The following is a 14,792-nucleotide window of genomic DNA, read 5'->3' as shown; positions in this document are numbered from 1 at the left end:
GAGGTTGGGTTTAGACCATGACCCTATCCTGTCCCTCCCTACTGTGTACTCTGGCACTGCAGATACCAGATGTGGGAATGTAAAAATGAATCTCTCTACACCACAGTTTTCTAGGAAGAATTACACACACACACACACACCCTCCTCTGGGAGGCTGGCCCAGAAAAAGCTGCCATGGTGAAAAAAGCCCGGGAAGAGTCAAATGTCCCTGGTCTTCAACAACGGTTCTGCCATTTATGAACTGTCAAGTCACTTAACTTCCTGAGTCTCTTTGCACAGCAACAACAAACAGGCATTATGATTCCCGAATGGTATAGAAGATCAAATAAAACCTCCATTTATTTCACAACACCTTCTATGTCCCAGTCACTACACTAGGTCCAGACATGAAACACATGGCCCTTGTCCTAAAAGAGCTCACCGGGCTGGAGAGTGGTTCTCGGAGGCGCATGGGAATCACCTGGAAGGTGATTTTTAAAAATATGAACACCTGAGTTCCCTGCATCCTGGTCATGTGACATTGGACACCTTTCTTAAGCTCCCAGTCTATACCCCACCTGTAGGTTGGAGATAACAGAAGCTACTTCGTAGGGTAGTTGTAAGTATTACATAATTCGTAACACCTGCTTCATCGTGTGCCTGGTGCAGAGTACTGGGTGATCACTGCTGCAAGTGGGCTGGGAAGAGTCAGTGACTCCATAGCTAGAGTAGTGATGTTTGCTACAATGGAGACGTGCGGGTGCTCTGAAGCCCCAGTGTAGGAGCATCTAACTCAGCTGGGATGCCATCTCTGAAGGTATAATGTCAGAGCCCAGTTTTTAACTCAAAGACGAGTAAATTAGCCAGACAAGCCCAGGGGGCAATTGGGATGCGGAATATCCATGAGAAGGGAGTTGTTCAATTCTCCTGGAGCATACAAGGAGGGATGAGACTGGGGAAAGCACGAGGCCAGATCCTGAGGGGCCTTTGAAAGCACGCGGAGGGGGTTGGCCTCTGTGCTGCTGGCCATCAGAAGCCACCAAAAGGGTTTAAACTAGGAAGCACGCGATCAGAGTTGAGTTTAAGTTAGGTCACTGAGTCCTGGTGTGGATTTGAGGGGATCAGATTTTGAAACTGGAGTGGGGTGATCAGTGGGACCGGGGACCTAGTGTCAGGCTGTTGTAATAGGAACAGTGTAGGAGCCCGAAGGGGGTGGGGTTGGGCAAAATCTACAGCTCCGGGCGGTATAAGTAGGTTGAGGGATGCGGAGGACACAAAAGCCATCCTGCCGCTTGGCACTAACAGTGGGCAAAGGAGGGCAGGGCCGAGACCTAGCACGGCGGCTCAGGGCACGAGATGGAGCTCTGAGCGGACAACGGTAGATTCCGTCTGAACTGGCCGCAGGCGCGCGGGCGCGGAAGGTCGGCTTCGAGCCTCCGGCGGCTGCGCCTTAGCCCCGCTAACGCCCCCAGCGGAGTGCGCGCGGCCGTTCCCTGCGCAGCGCGCGCCCGCGGCCATTTCCGCGCCGCGCGGCCGGGGGAGCGCGGGCTTCGTCCCCGCTGTCCCCGCCGGCGCCCCACCCCGAGGCGAGGAGCTGGTGCCCGGACCTGACCGCACGGGGCGGAGGTTGGGGGTCCCCCGGGGGCGGCCCGTATCCCGGCTTCCTCAGGGAGCGGACCGAGAGCCCGGGCGAGAGCGCGGGCCGCGCGAGGAGCCTCCTGTCCCGGGCTCCCGGAGCAGGATTGAGGAGGAACCGGGACGATGGCGGCTCCCTCTCCGGCGTCATTTCAGGTATTTTGGGGTGAGGAAGAAGGAGGCGTTTTTGGGGGGCCTGGGGGAGGACAGGTGTTCAGCTTTCCTCCTTCAAGTTTGCTTTGTCGTCTGCCCCTTTATCTCTCTCTTTTTTAATTCCTGTTTTCTTCCTTTGTTACATCCCACTGCTCAATTTCTTCATTGATTTTGTGGCTTTTAAGCAACCTGGGTCTACATCTGTATATTTTTAATTCTTCCAACAGCAACTACGAACTCTACCGGAAATAGATTTTTTGGTCAAATGTTACCCAGGGTAACGACTTTCCATAAAAGTCTACTCTGGCGATTCTGTTCGGATGCTGATTCCTGAGCTAAGTTCAAGGACGTGCATTCCTGAATGCCCAAGACTGTGGTAGATACCGTGATAGACTTTCAGTATATTCTTGATAATCCATCCCGTTTTTATGCAGGGAGAAACCAGTATCCTCTTTGTCGTCGTGCGCTGGAAGTTTGAGCGGCTGTGCAGGGCTGTCTCTGCAAGGGAGAGCCGCAGCCTCTGAATCCTGCACAGAGCTTTTTAAAATTTATGTATGTATGTATGTATGCATGTGTGTATTTAGCAAGGGCAGATGCCTCAAAGCGTGGGAAAGGAGTACGAAGGGGTGGCTAATATCTTTTTTTAAATGTTTTTTTATTATATTATGTTAGTCACCATACAGTACATCCCCGGTTTCCGATGTAAAGTTCGATGATTCATTAGTTGTGTATAACACCCAGTGCACCATGCAATACGTGCCCTCCTTACTACCCATCACCGGTCTATCCCATTCCCCACCCCCCTCCCCTCTGAAGCCCTCAGTTTGTTTCTCATAGTCCATAGTCTCTCATGCTTCATTCCCCCTTCTGATTATCCCCCCTTTCTTTATCCCTTTCTTCCCCTACCGATCTTAAGGGGTGGCTAATATCTTGAAGCAGGCTCGCGCTTTCCCCCAGGTGGGCACAGAGGGAGTCAGTCACGGGATAAGGGAGGAGCAGGCTGTCTGGGGTAGCAGTTGCCAGGTGCAGAAAGGGGGAACTGAGGGTCACATTCTTTCATAGCTCCTAACTTATGCCCTGCCCCTGGGGATCCTGGGATCGTGCTCCAGCCGGGCCATTGCGTTCAGTAGCCCAAGAACAGGTACGCTGCTGACGCTTTAGCTGCTTCCACAGTCACTCCTTAGGGCTTACTATATATTTTCTAAGAATAACTCCACACTCTTCTCATTCTTCCTGTGACCTGATCACACCCCCACTCCCCAAGCATGCCCTCAACCTTGCACTCTCATCCAAGAGCAGCTTGTTTCCCTCCACTGTAATCTGTTTCCTCAGATAAACGGCAAGGCTTGGGCATAAGGCTTGGGCATCTGGCTTAGTCCTGGCTTTCAGACTCTGAATGTGTCTGTCTATCCTTTGTGACCCACCTAAGCCTTTTCATTCTTTTTTTCCCATCCTTTTCTTATATTCTTATCAGAAACAGCATACTGTAATGGAAAGATGCCATTTAAAAAAATTTTTATTTATTTGTTTTAGAGTGGGGAGAGGGAGAGAGAGAATATCAAGCAGATTCCCCACTGAGCGTGGAGACCTCTCCGAGCAGGATCCAACCACCCAGAGATCATGACCTGAGCAGAAATTAAGACCCGGTTGCTTAACTGACTGAGCCACCCAGGTGCTGCGGAAAGATGGCATTTTTAACAACCATATTATGAAAAATAGCAAACATAGAATAACATCAAACATCTAATCACTATTTACATTTCCAAAAATCTCCTTCTGTAAATATTTTTTAGTTTGAATCAGAACCCAAATGAGCTCCACACATTGTAATTGGTTAATATATTTTAAGTAATCCATACGTTCTCCCTCCATCTGGACTTCATCTCAGCCTCTGTATCTTTTTATTGTTACTGGAGTAAGTTTTTTTTTTAAGATCTTATTTATTTTTTTAAAAGATTTTATTTATTTGAGAGAGAGAGAGAGCTTATGCGTGCACATGAATCGGGGGGCGGGGGAGGAGCAGAGGGGGAGGGAAAAGCAGACTCCAAGACTCTAACACTCTGAACTCAGAACCCCATGTGGGACGGATCCCACAACCCTGAGATCATGACCTGAGCCAAAATCAAGAGTCAGATGCTTAACCACCTGAGCCACCCAGGTGCCCCTTAAGATTTTATTTAAAAAAAAAAAAAAAAAAAAAAAGATTTTTAGGTAACTCTACACCCACCGTCGGACTCAAACTCACAACCCTGAGATCAAGAGTTGCACGCTCCACCTACTGAGCCAGCCAGACACCCGGAGTTAATTGTTTTTTAAAACCCTTCTCCTACATAGTGAAATATGGGACTCACCGGTGATGTTCAGATTTAGAGTTGTGGAATTCTTGTGCATTTTTCATGCACTTAAGGCCAACATTTTTGCTTGGAATAATAAAAGAAGGGCTTACAAATACAAGTCTCTGGGTGGCTCAGTCGGTTAAGCGTCTGCCTTTGGCTCAGGTCATGATCTCAGGGTCCTGGGATCGAGCCCTGCATGGGGCTCCCTGCTCTCAGCGGGGAGCTGGCTTCTCCTTCTCCCTCTGCCCCTCCCTCCCTCTCTCTCTGTGTCAGATAAATAAAATGTTAAAAAAATAAAAACAAATACAGGTCTCTTAAATTATGCTTCCATTGAGAGGGATCTTTGATGTACTTTATAAAACATCCACACACTGTTACACATGTACCTAGAATGGGTTTGCTGAGAGAAGATAGGTTAAAATCTTTCTAATTCAGGNNNGAAAGAGAAGGATGTGCTGACCTTCAGGCCAATCTGTTATTTGCTTGCTTTCCCTTCTTAAACTAGTAATTTTCCTCCTCCTCAATATATTCTTTTCCCTCTTATTTCATATTTTCTCTCTGGTTCCAAGACTGGCCTTTCATGTTATTACTCTTTATAGTTTTCTACCGATGCTGTGATGCCAAAGACGACGCGTCAAAGATGCTGTAGAAGAGGTTTGGGATTAAGGCGAAGGTGGCCCCAGAGTAGTCCTCTGTTGCCCTTCAACTCCAGGATTGCATGCAAATCAAGAAACAAACATGATGCTGGGAAAGAAGTCGAAAGGCAGGAGAGAAACCCGTAGGCTACTGCTGGTGAAGAGTCAGCTGATGATGGTATAAAAAATTATTGCACATTGATTTTCTACATGTCTAAAACCAGCAGTTCTTTTGGTGGGTGTACACACTGCAGCGATAATGTAGGTCCTACATTACACTGACTGACAGGTGCCATCTCGGTTACCAGAATGAGAAGAGCTCAACTCAGCAGAAAAGCCCAGTGTTATTAGGCTATCTCAATTTTTTGTTCTGTGCCAATTTCTAACCTTTTCATTGTTTTACTGTTTTTTAAAGATTTATTTATTTTAGAGAGAGAGAGTGCGTGAACAGGGGGAGGGGGTGAGGGAGAGGGAGAGAGAGAATCCTAAGCAGGCTCCGTGGCTAGCGTGGAGCCGGAGGCCGGCTGAATCTCACGACCCTGAGGTCATGGAGCCGAAATCAGAAGTCTGACATTTAACTGAGCCACCCAGGCTCCCCTCTAACCTTTCATTGTTTTAATATAGGAACTATGGATTAAATGGGTTTCAGGAATGTCAGTCTCCCGCCCCCTTAAGAAAGTATCTTCTAATCCTAGTGAAGGAAGCTTCTCTTGCAGTCTAAGACTTCTGTTTAACTATTTTTACTGCCTATATGAAGTGAGCTTTCATCAGGGCTCACAAATGTAAGACATCTGTTAAGCGAACCCAAGTTTTCTGGGAAATTGGGTGCTTGAATCAGGGGAAATATGTTATGCTATTTATCATTTATTTTAAATTGAGTAGTAGCTGGGAAGAAATCTAATGACCTGGTAATGCTTATATGCTTTCAATCCAAAAAATAAAAATGCAAAAACTAAAAATTAGTAACCTACCTAGTTTGGTAGTAATAATTGGAAAAATATCTAATGCTTCACGTGCAGATATTGCCAAAGGAATTTTCACATTGAAGGTGAATAAACATTGTTTTGTCCTTTTTGCCTGATAATACTACATAGAGAAGCATCTTGGAAGACTTATTACTGTGGAGATTGTGGCAAATAGTGTACTGTTGGTTTTGCAGCTCTGTCTTTTGCAGGCAACCAGTTCAGTGTTTTGTTTCAGGGCTGTGGCAACAATTCTGCTGAGTCTTCAAGGGAAAAAAAAAGTTGTGCTGTATTGTAATTCTTTTATTTTCTTTCATCCTTAAAAAAATTCTGTCCTTCAGAGAGACCTTGACATATTATTTAAGATAATATTTTGGGGATTGCAGGGCAGAAAATAATGATTAATCAGCTCAGTGGCTTTTGGCAAATGACGGATATAAACAACATGTGCACATTTTATCATTTATGTTGAAAAGTAAATTCCGGGAGTAGAAACCTCCTAACACATTGATATAATCATCCTTCTGTAGATATTTGAAAACAAAATGAAACTAATCCAAGGTCAGTATGCATTCTCTTTTTGTAGTGGAAGCTCTGTAATCAAATCTTCCCTCCTTTTTCATGCGGGGCAGGAGAGGGTGGCATAGTAAGTTATAATGCTACATCTGTTTATCCTGATTAGTAGACTACTTCTCAACAATATTTGAGTTATTTGACTACTTAAAAGTTGTAGTTAGCTTTAAGAACAAACAGGAAATCCTCTTTGAATCTATTAAAAACTAGCTTAAAAAAATAAAAACTAGCTTGAGCACTGAGGGGCAAATGGGGATCAGACAATTTTGAAGAAAAGTAAGGTGACTTAATAACCTTAGTGACAAAGTATGATTTCTGAAAAATATTTTTTAGCTTTATCTCACAGAAAATGAAACATAACTATAAGGATAATGGAAAAGTGATCTTAGTTTATTCCTTGTTCAATTCATTCATTCATTCATTCATTCATTCATTCATTTTCCATTCATCTGTTCATTCATTCATTCATTCATTCCATTCATCCATTTGTCAGAGAGAGAGATTACAAGCAGGGAGAGCCGCAGGTAGAGGGAGAGGCAGAAGCAGACTCCCCCCTGAGCAAGGAGCCTGATGTCGGACTCCACCCCAGGACCCCAGGATCATGACCTGAGCCGAAGAAGACACTTAACCGACTGAGCCACCCAGGCATACCGTTCACTTTATTTCATCTGTGATTTCCCTATATAGTTGGAAAAGAAACCATATTCAGAAAAAAAGAATATCCAGCCTTCCATATACCTGATGGTAGTTAAATATTAACTACTATGCTGAAATACAGCATACATAAAATCTTACTTCCAGCAATTTATTCATGGATATTGTACTTATCCTTTGGGGAAAAAGAAATACCCGGGTTATTCATGCTATTTCAGATAGGTACCACATAGGTCATGTCAGTGAGGGCTGAGGTAGAGGATGTGGTAAGGTTTTTGGCTTCCCCAAATCTGGATTTTACCCTGAGCCTCCATTAGTTTGTTTGCAGTTTTGTGAATTCTTGGGACATCAGAGAACTGTAGCAAAATATTATAAAATCACATATCAATGCTAAATATTGGTATGTAGGACTTTAGAATTCTTTTTACTATCAGATGACCAATTTTGACCCTTTACAAGGGGAAAAACTCCAAAGTATTCTGGAGGTTACTGATTGCCCCATAAGGTGTATTTATGTGCTCCTTGAAGTTTTTTCTTTTCTTTTTTTTTTTTTTTTAAGATTTTATTTATTTATTCATTCGACAGAGATAGAGACAGCCAGTGAGAGAGGGAACACAAGCAGGGGGAGTGGGAGAGGAAGAAGCAGGCTCATAGCGGAGGAGCCTGATGTGGGGCTCGATCCCATAACGCCGGGATCACGCCCTGAGCCGAAGGCAGACGCTTAACCGCTGTGCCACCCAGGCGCCCCTCCTTGAAGTTTTTTTCTAAACAATAAATTTTATCTGATTTATATTCCTTTTATTTATTTTTTAATGATTTTATTTATTAGAGAGACAGAGCAAGAGTGGGGTGAGGAGCAAAGGGAGAGGGAGAAGCAGGCTTCCCGCTGAGCAGGAAGGACGTGGGGCTCAATCCCAGATCATGACCTGAGCCTAAGGCAGATGCTTAACCAGCTGAGCCACCCAGGCACCCCATGATTTATATTCTTTTTAAACATGTATAAAATGAGAAAAAGATCCTTTGTAGAAAAAGGAAATTGGCTGTAAGGAAAAATAAAATTATTGTAGAAATGCAGAAAGATGCCATATAACTAGATTATACTTTTCTGATTAAAGATTATATTCTTGTTATAAAATAATCTGAAGTTCTGACACCTTATTTCACGAAAGAAAATTTACTGGTCATGGGGCGCCTGGGTAGCTCAGTCGTTAAGCATCTGCCTTTGGCTCAGGTCATGATCCCAGGGTCCTGGATAGAGCCCCACGTTGGCTCCTCCGCTGGGAGCCTGCTTCCTCCTCTCCCACTCCCCCTGCTTATGTTCCCTTTCTCGCTCTCTCTCGTCAAATAAATAAATAAAATCTTAAAAAAAAAAGAAGAAAAAAAATCTACAAGTCATGATATGGAATGTGTGTGTGTTTATGTACTTTATTTAATACTCTTGTTTCATGGGAGAGATCTATTTTTTCTTACTTTTGTACAGGTCAACTCAGTGTGGTTGTATAAAAGACCAGTCTCTCTCCCTGATGATAGCTAGACATTATGTAACAAGCAGCATCATTTGCTATATATTAATATGCATAATGCCACTTGTTATTTTAAACATTTTATTTGTTTTTAATGCTTTCTGATTTTTGGAATGGTTTTAGATGGTCATACCAGAGAATGAAAGATAATGCGTATAAGATGAAAGATGATGCATATAAAACATTGGTTATTAAAGACAAGGTAGTATACATTTATGTGAGTAAATCTGCTTTCAGATTTTGCCTTTCAGTCCTAATCTGATTCCTGGCTTGCACATACCCTTTCTAAAATATATTTTGATTTTATACAAAATAAAGGAAGTTAAGAAAGGCCTTTTCTCATCATCTAGAAGATTTACCAGGTTTCTGATAGTCTACTTAATACTTATTAAATCCATGTTATTCCTACATAAATATTTTAAAGACCAGGGAGCTAAAAGTAAGAATAATTAGTTCCTATTTAAAAAAGAGGTGGCAGCGGCGCCTGGCTGTACAGCTGGTTAAGTGACCAACTCTTGGTTTAGGCTCAGGTCGTGATCTCAGGGTGGTGGATCGAGCCCCGAGTCGGGCTCATGCTCAGGGTGGAGTCTGCTTGGGATTCTCTTCCTCTCCTTCTGGCCCTCCTGCTTGTGCTGTTTCTCGCTAAAATAAATAAATAAATCTTTAAAAAAAATAAAAAAGAGGAGGCAGATTCATTTTCTTTAAACTAGTGTTGGGCAAAGGAGTAATCCCTTTCTTTGATGATTTGTATATCTACATATCTAGCTCTATACATACACATAAATGCTAATATAATTTTCAGATAATAGTGGAAATCCGTGAATTTAAAAGCATCAAGACCACTTGAGAATGAAAAGTGGTCTAAAAATAATGATTTGCAAAGGGATATCATTGACCACAGGCATCTAGTAAACAGAATATTTAATGCGTACTACAAACGTAAGAGGATTATCCAAAGTCCATGTCAAACCTTGAAAGTAAGAATAATTTATTTTTGACATTTTTGTGCTGATTTGATTGATTTTTCTATACATAAGAATGAGAAAAACTGTAAGAAATAATTAGGTAACTTGATATTTATTCCAACACTAGTCCCACATTATTTTAGGCGTGACTGGAAAGGGGGATATCTTTTGGAAAGAGTATGAAAAAAGAAATATACTGTCGGTAACATACCTTATTTTTCATCACTATTAAGACTTGATAAACAGTTTAAAACACATAATCCACTTTTTTCCAAATCAGTCATGAAAGCCTCTTCATCTGTGCTAATTCATCCGAGTTCTCAGTGGCAAAGACTAAAAGACATCTGGCCTTATTTGTGACATGGCTGACTCAATTAAGGGCACTTATGTGCAAGCTTTTGGGCTGTTTATCCTGACTTTCTATGACATGGAAAATAGTTTGTAATGCGAGACAGAGTAGGAAGGGGAGAAGAGTATTCAGAATTTATTTTTTTAAACAAAATTTTGCTGATTTCTCTTATTTTTTTATTAATTTCAAGCATTTTGATTTTAGCCTTTGCCCCTTTTTCATAAACGATGTTGCAAGTGTAGCATTACGGCTACACTGCATTCCATATTCCTGACCATGATTTTAAAAATTCTTTAGATTTACATGTTTCTTTCTAGTCTTCATACTCACTTAGCTATAGGTACATTGCATTTATCTACAAGTGTTAAAAAACTTGGATAATGGTTCTGATAAGTCGTAGAAGTACAGCCTCCATTTTTGCCTCTGGAAGTGATATTACTCCTGTCATGCCACTGCTGTCTTTCGAGTTCATTATTCTCTCAACTCCCACGTTCCTTTTCTGAACAGTCTAGTTCACACATAGAAAAGGTAGTTGAGTGGGCTGTGTGGATACTGCTGGAGTTTCTCTTATTCCTGCCTTCAGGGCTACTGGGGTGGGGTAAGTGGTTGGAATCTGTACAAATCTCGGACCTGCGGATATTCTGAGAGTTATTCAGTGGTGTGGTTGTTGCAGTGTTATGTTTCCAGAGTTATTCCCAAATAATATGAAAAATCATTAGTTAATATGTGTCTAACATTTACATAAAACATTTTTTAAAAGATTTTATTTATTTTTTTGACAGAGGGAGAGTGCACAAGCAAGGGGAGCAGCAGGCAGGGGGAGAGGGAGAAGCAGGCTCCCCATTGAGCAGGAAGCCCTAAATGGGGCTCGATCCCAGGACCCTGGGATCATGACCTGAGCTGAAGGCTGATGCTTAACTGACTGAGCCACCCAGGCATCCCTACATAGAACATTTCTAATGTGTTGAATTTAATATTAGCGAATTCTCTGTTATTCAAATGGAGTACTAAACAACTGAATACTTTAAATGAATGTAATGTTTAAGAGTAGTAACATCTTGGAATACTGTGAAATCTCATTCCTACAGAATGAAACCAATATAGTCATTCCTCGGATATATGCTGACTTCTGTGGTTTGCAAACACATTTTTTAAAGGTTTCTGCTGCATATTTATATTGGTTTCTTTGCAGAGACACATCAGCTTCTAATCACTGCATCTTCATCATTTTAGAAGGAGGTACAATGACAATGAAAAAGAAATCTGTGCTTACCTTACAGGTTCTGAGCTAGTGAAACATTTGATATGTTAAAAATAATTTTGTATTTTATTTGACATTCAACATTGAGTTAATTATACCTTACCCCCACTCCAATATAGAATATAATATCTTAGACTTTCCATGATTCATTTAGCATAAACTAAGAAAAATTTTCTTTTGATATTATTTGCTTACTTGGGCTAGAGTTGATATATTTGAATTGTGCTAATTCTTTTTAAATGGAATTACAATAAATATTACTGATTCAATAAAAGGTAAAAGCATAAAAACCTTTTGTATGAGTTACAAATGCATTATTGCTATCAGGTACAAACATGATTTTCTTAAATAGCTTTGAAAATAAAATCGATGCTAATGGAAACAAATTCAATGTAAGCATCTGTTTATTAAAAGTTCTAAGTTAACTGAATTTGTTAGATGCAGTTTTATAGCGGTTGCAGTCGGAATTTCAAAAGCAACTTTCCCTGAGCAGTGTGTTATGTTCTATTGGTGAGGAACGTGTGGCACAAGTGATAATGACTCAATTGTGCTCAGTGGTCAAGGGCAGACATACCTACTTAGAGCTGATCTGAAGCTTAAAATCAATATAGGTTCCGAAATAATTTAAGAGACTAGTTTAGACAACAAAATATTTGTTGCATAGCCACAAACTTAAGAAGTTTGCTCTTAAGAAGTTCATAGTCTCGTATAGAGACAGAGGAAACATTATTATTATGTACTTAATGTGATCAGTGTAAAGCTGATGTATATATGAACTACTGGAACTATTAATCTGTTTTTAACTCTTTGCCCAAAATTGTTTGCAGAAGGGAAGCAGAAGCTAAGTGATAGAATCTTTATATTTAAAAAAATAGACACACACATACCCCACCGCCATCAGATGGAAGTAACATGGTATTTGGAGGATTTTTTTTTTTTTTAAATTTAGGGATCACTAACTTGTTATAGGATCATTTAGCTTAGCCCTTTCTCCTGCCACCTGGGCTTTTCATCCTTGAGTGTGGAAACTAAGGGTGGAAACTGTTTGGAGGTGGGATTGGTGATCGTCCACAAGAAAGGTGGATAACTGGGAGTAATTGTTGGTTGGGATATTGAAGCCAGAGCTCCAGAAGAGTTGCAGAAACAGAAATAGCCTCCTGAGAAACAGGTTATAAAAGAATATTATTCTTTTAATAAAACAGCACAAGTCATTCCTCTTGAAAAATATCTATAACCTTATCCTGAGAACAGTGTTTGACTTGGATTAGTCACTGTGAATTCTAGGCTTTTAAACAAAACTGAACATGTTAAAATAATTTAGGCCACATTAGATGATGAGTAGAAGCTGTCTGGCTGTAAATAAAATATGCATAGAAAATAATAAATGTTATTTTAGTTAAACTATATAGTGGGTTTTTTGGGGAACGAGTAGTAAAGCATTTGCCTCCCATATAATTTTGTAATGTAGATAATAATATATTAACTCCCATATTTGACCTCATAGTTCATGTTTTTATATTTTTAGGTCAGTGAGAAAATTCCTCGCTATCAAGTTCTCATCAACAAGTCAGACGGAATTAGGATATCCTCGACCTACATTCCTGAGGAGGACATAACAATAATTATGGGATATGAAGTACAGCGTCTTAAGTTACAAACTATTTTTCCAGGTCTTGTTTATTTACGTTGAACTAAAATTAACTGTCCATTAAGAACACTGATACTTAAAAATAAGGTATACTGCTACTATAAAAAAATGTAATCTTTACCATGTAACTGAATAGAATCCTAAATTTTATCAGTAATATTAAGAAAATTTATTTAATAGTATTTCCTTTTACAATGGTGCTTGGAGTGTAGTTGGTCTGTTTCAGATATTCAAATGGGAATTTTTTTTTTTCTTTCAGAAAACAGCAATTATAATTTGCTGCTTTCTCGAAAGATTTTTTTAAAAGGGGGTTCAGAAGAAAGAAATCTCGTCAGGGTTAGTGGCTTATTCTAGCAGGCTTTTGGCACAGGTCCCCTGACTCATTTTGAGACTCCAGTATATGCCATGTGTCAGAAATTAAACTGCCACCAATGACAACTAAATGTGATACCCTTAGTCTGAGCACATGAGATGTCATACAGAAACCAGTCCAATCTTTGATTTCTTTTCTCTTAGCAACTCTACAGAATTGCAGGACTGCCCAATTTACAGACTTTTTTTTTTTTTTAAAACACCATCTTTAAAAATTCCTGTAAATTCTAAGAAGTGTTTGGTAACTTAAAATTTGTTTTTAGGTATTTCATGCTAAGCTGAAAACTTTCTTTACCAAATATGAAACCAAAATATAATGAAGTTACAGCTAAGAAAAATCTACCCACATAATTAAATTTTTATTAAGTAATTTTTTTCTTGATGTTCAGCCCCGATATACTTTTCTATCCAACTGGATAAATAAAAGCTACAATATATTTAGCTCTTTTTTTTGGAAATAAAAAAATATCCTAAACTGGTTTTGTGATAATATTTTTAATATAACTATTTAAAAATCCATCTTAATGGAAGACTTGGAAGAGCCAACTTTTAGTTTAGCTGGGTTGACAGTAATCAAAGAACGTAGTTGCTATCATGGCTGCTATTTATTGACTGCCAGCTATGGTGTGGTAGGCATTATTCTTGGGGTCTTGTATTTATCAACTTTAATCCTTATAGTAACACTGCAAGGGAGGTATTTAGCCTCATTTTACTGGTGAGGAAAGAGAAGCTTAAAGAGATCAAGGTGCCTTGCTTGCTAAGTTTACACATCTGGTAAATTTGCTCAGCAGATATTTGAGAACCTACTCTTTGTTGTCCCTGACACTAAGCGGGGTCTTAGCATGCAGCTGTGAACAAGATACGATCTTCATTCTAAAGGAGCTTACATTTTAGTAGTAAAGTCCGGATTTGAACACAGGGTGTCGGATCCTAAAACTTTACTTCTTAGCTTTCATATTCCCTCCTGCCAAGGACACACTACAGAGGAGATGGATAAAACTGTTCCAGTGCCTTTAAAAAGTGGGTGGGGATGTAAACTACATATTGGAGTGTGCTGTAGGAAAGAAATACTGGTTTAGGAGCATGGAGCTAGGTCAGAGGAAAAACCCTAGGACCCATCGCTCTGTGGTGGGGAACGGGAAGCCTATCCTATGTAACAGCTTTGGTTTATGATCACCCGCAGATAATGTACGGGGCACCAGCAATGCCATGTACTTGCTGCTACATCTCAAATAGCCTTAAGGATCAGTATTATCTCAGTGTAAACCCCTGGACTGTTCAGCATAGTAGCCATTAACTACTTTCAAGTACTTAAAATGTGGCCAGTACAATCAAGGAACTGAATTTTAAATTTTTAAAACTTTTAATTTGAAAACTGCTACCTGAAATTGCTACTTGATGCAGAGTTATTAGCTCTTTTAAGCATGTTTGGAACAACTTGCATATATGAGTCTAGTTTTTCAACTACATTGTAGGAAATAAATACAGATTAAGTATTTCTGATGAAAATTTAGCATCTGAATTAGGATTTGTTATGATACAAAATGTACAGATTTTGAAAACTTAGTATAAAAAATATAAATATCCATTAATTATTTTTAAAATATTGATTACATGCTGAAATGATATTATGTGGGACACATTAGATTAAATAAAATATTATTAAACTTAGTTTCAACTGCTTTTTTATTTTCTATTTTACTTTTTTTTTAATTTGTCTCCTAGGTAATTTTAAATGACATATATG

General features: G+C 40.0%; 1 protein-coding gene across 1 annotated transcript; it reads left to right on the top strand.

Annotated features, from left to right (window-relative positions):
• The first annotated feature begins 386 nt into the window (after positions 1–386).
• LOC103657412 lies at positions 387–14,716 on the top strand. Its single transcript, XM_040643720.1, has 6 exons — positions 387–467; positions 564–592; positions 1,384–1,770; positions 2,202–2,319; positions 4,703–4,916; positions 12,551–14,716. The coding sequence occupies exons 1-5, from the start codon at positions 387–389 to the stop codon at positions 4,883–4,885; spliced, it is 798 nt and encodes a 265-aa protein (XP_040499654.1). The 3' UTR covers positions 4,886–4,916; positions 12,551–14,716.
• The last annotated feature ends 76 nt before the right edge of the window (positions 14,717–14,792 follow it).

This window comes from Ursus maritimus, unplaced genomic scaffold, assembly GCF_017311325.1.
Source record: "Ursus maritimus isolate PB19 unplaced genomic scaffold, ASM1731132v1 scaffold_29, whole genome shotgun sequence".
Lineage (NCBI taxonomy): Eukaryota > Metazoa > Chordata > Mammalia > Carnivora > Ursidae > Ursus > Ursus maritimus.
The sequence above is the reverse complement of the archived record's forward strand: the minus strand, read 5'-3'. Positions and strand labels throughout refer to the sequence as shown.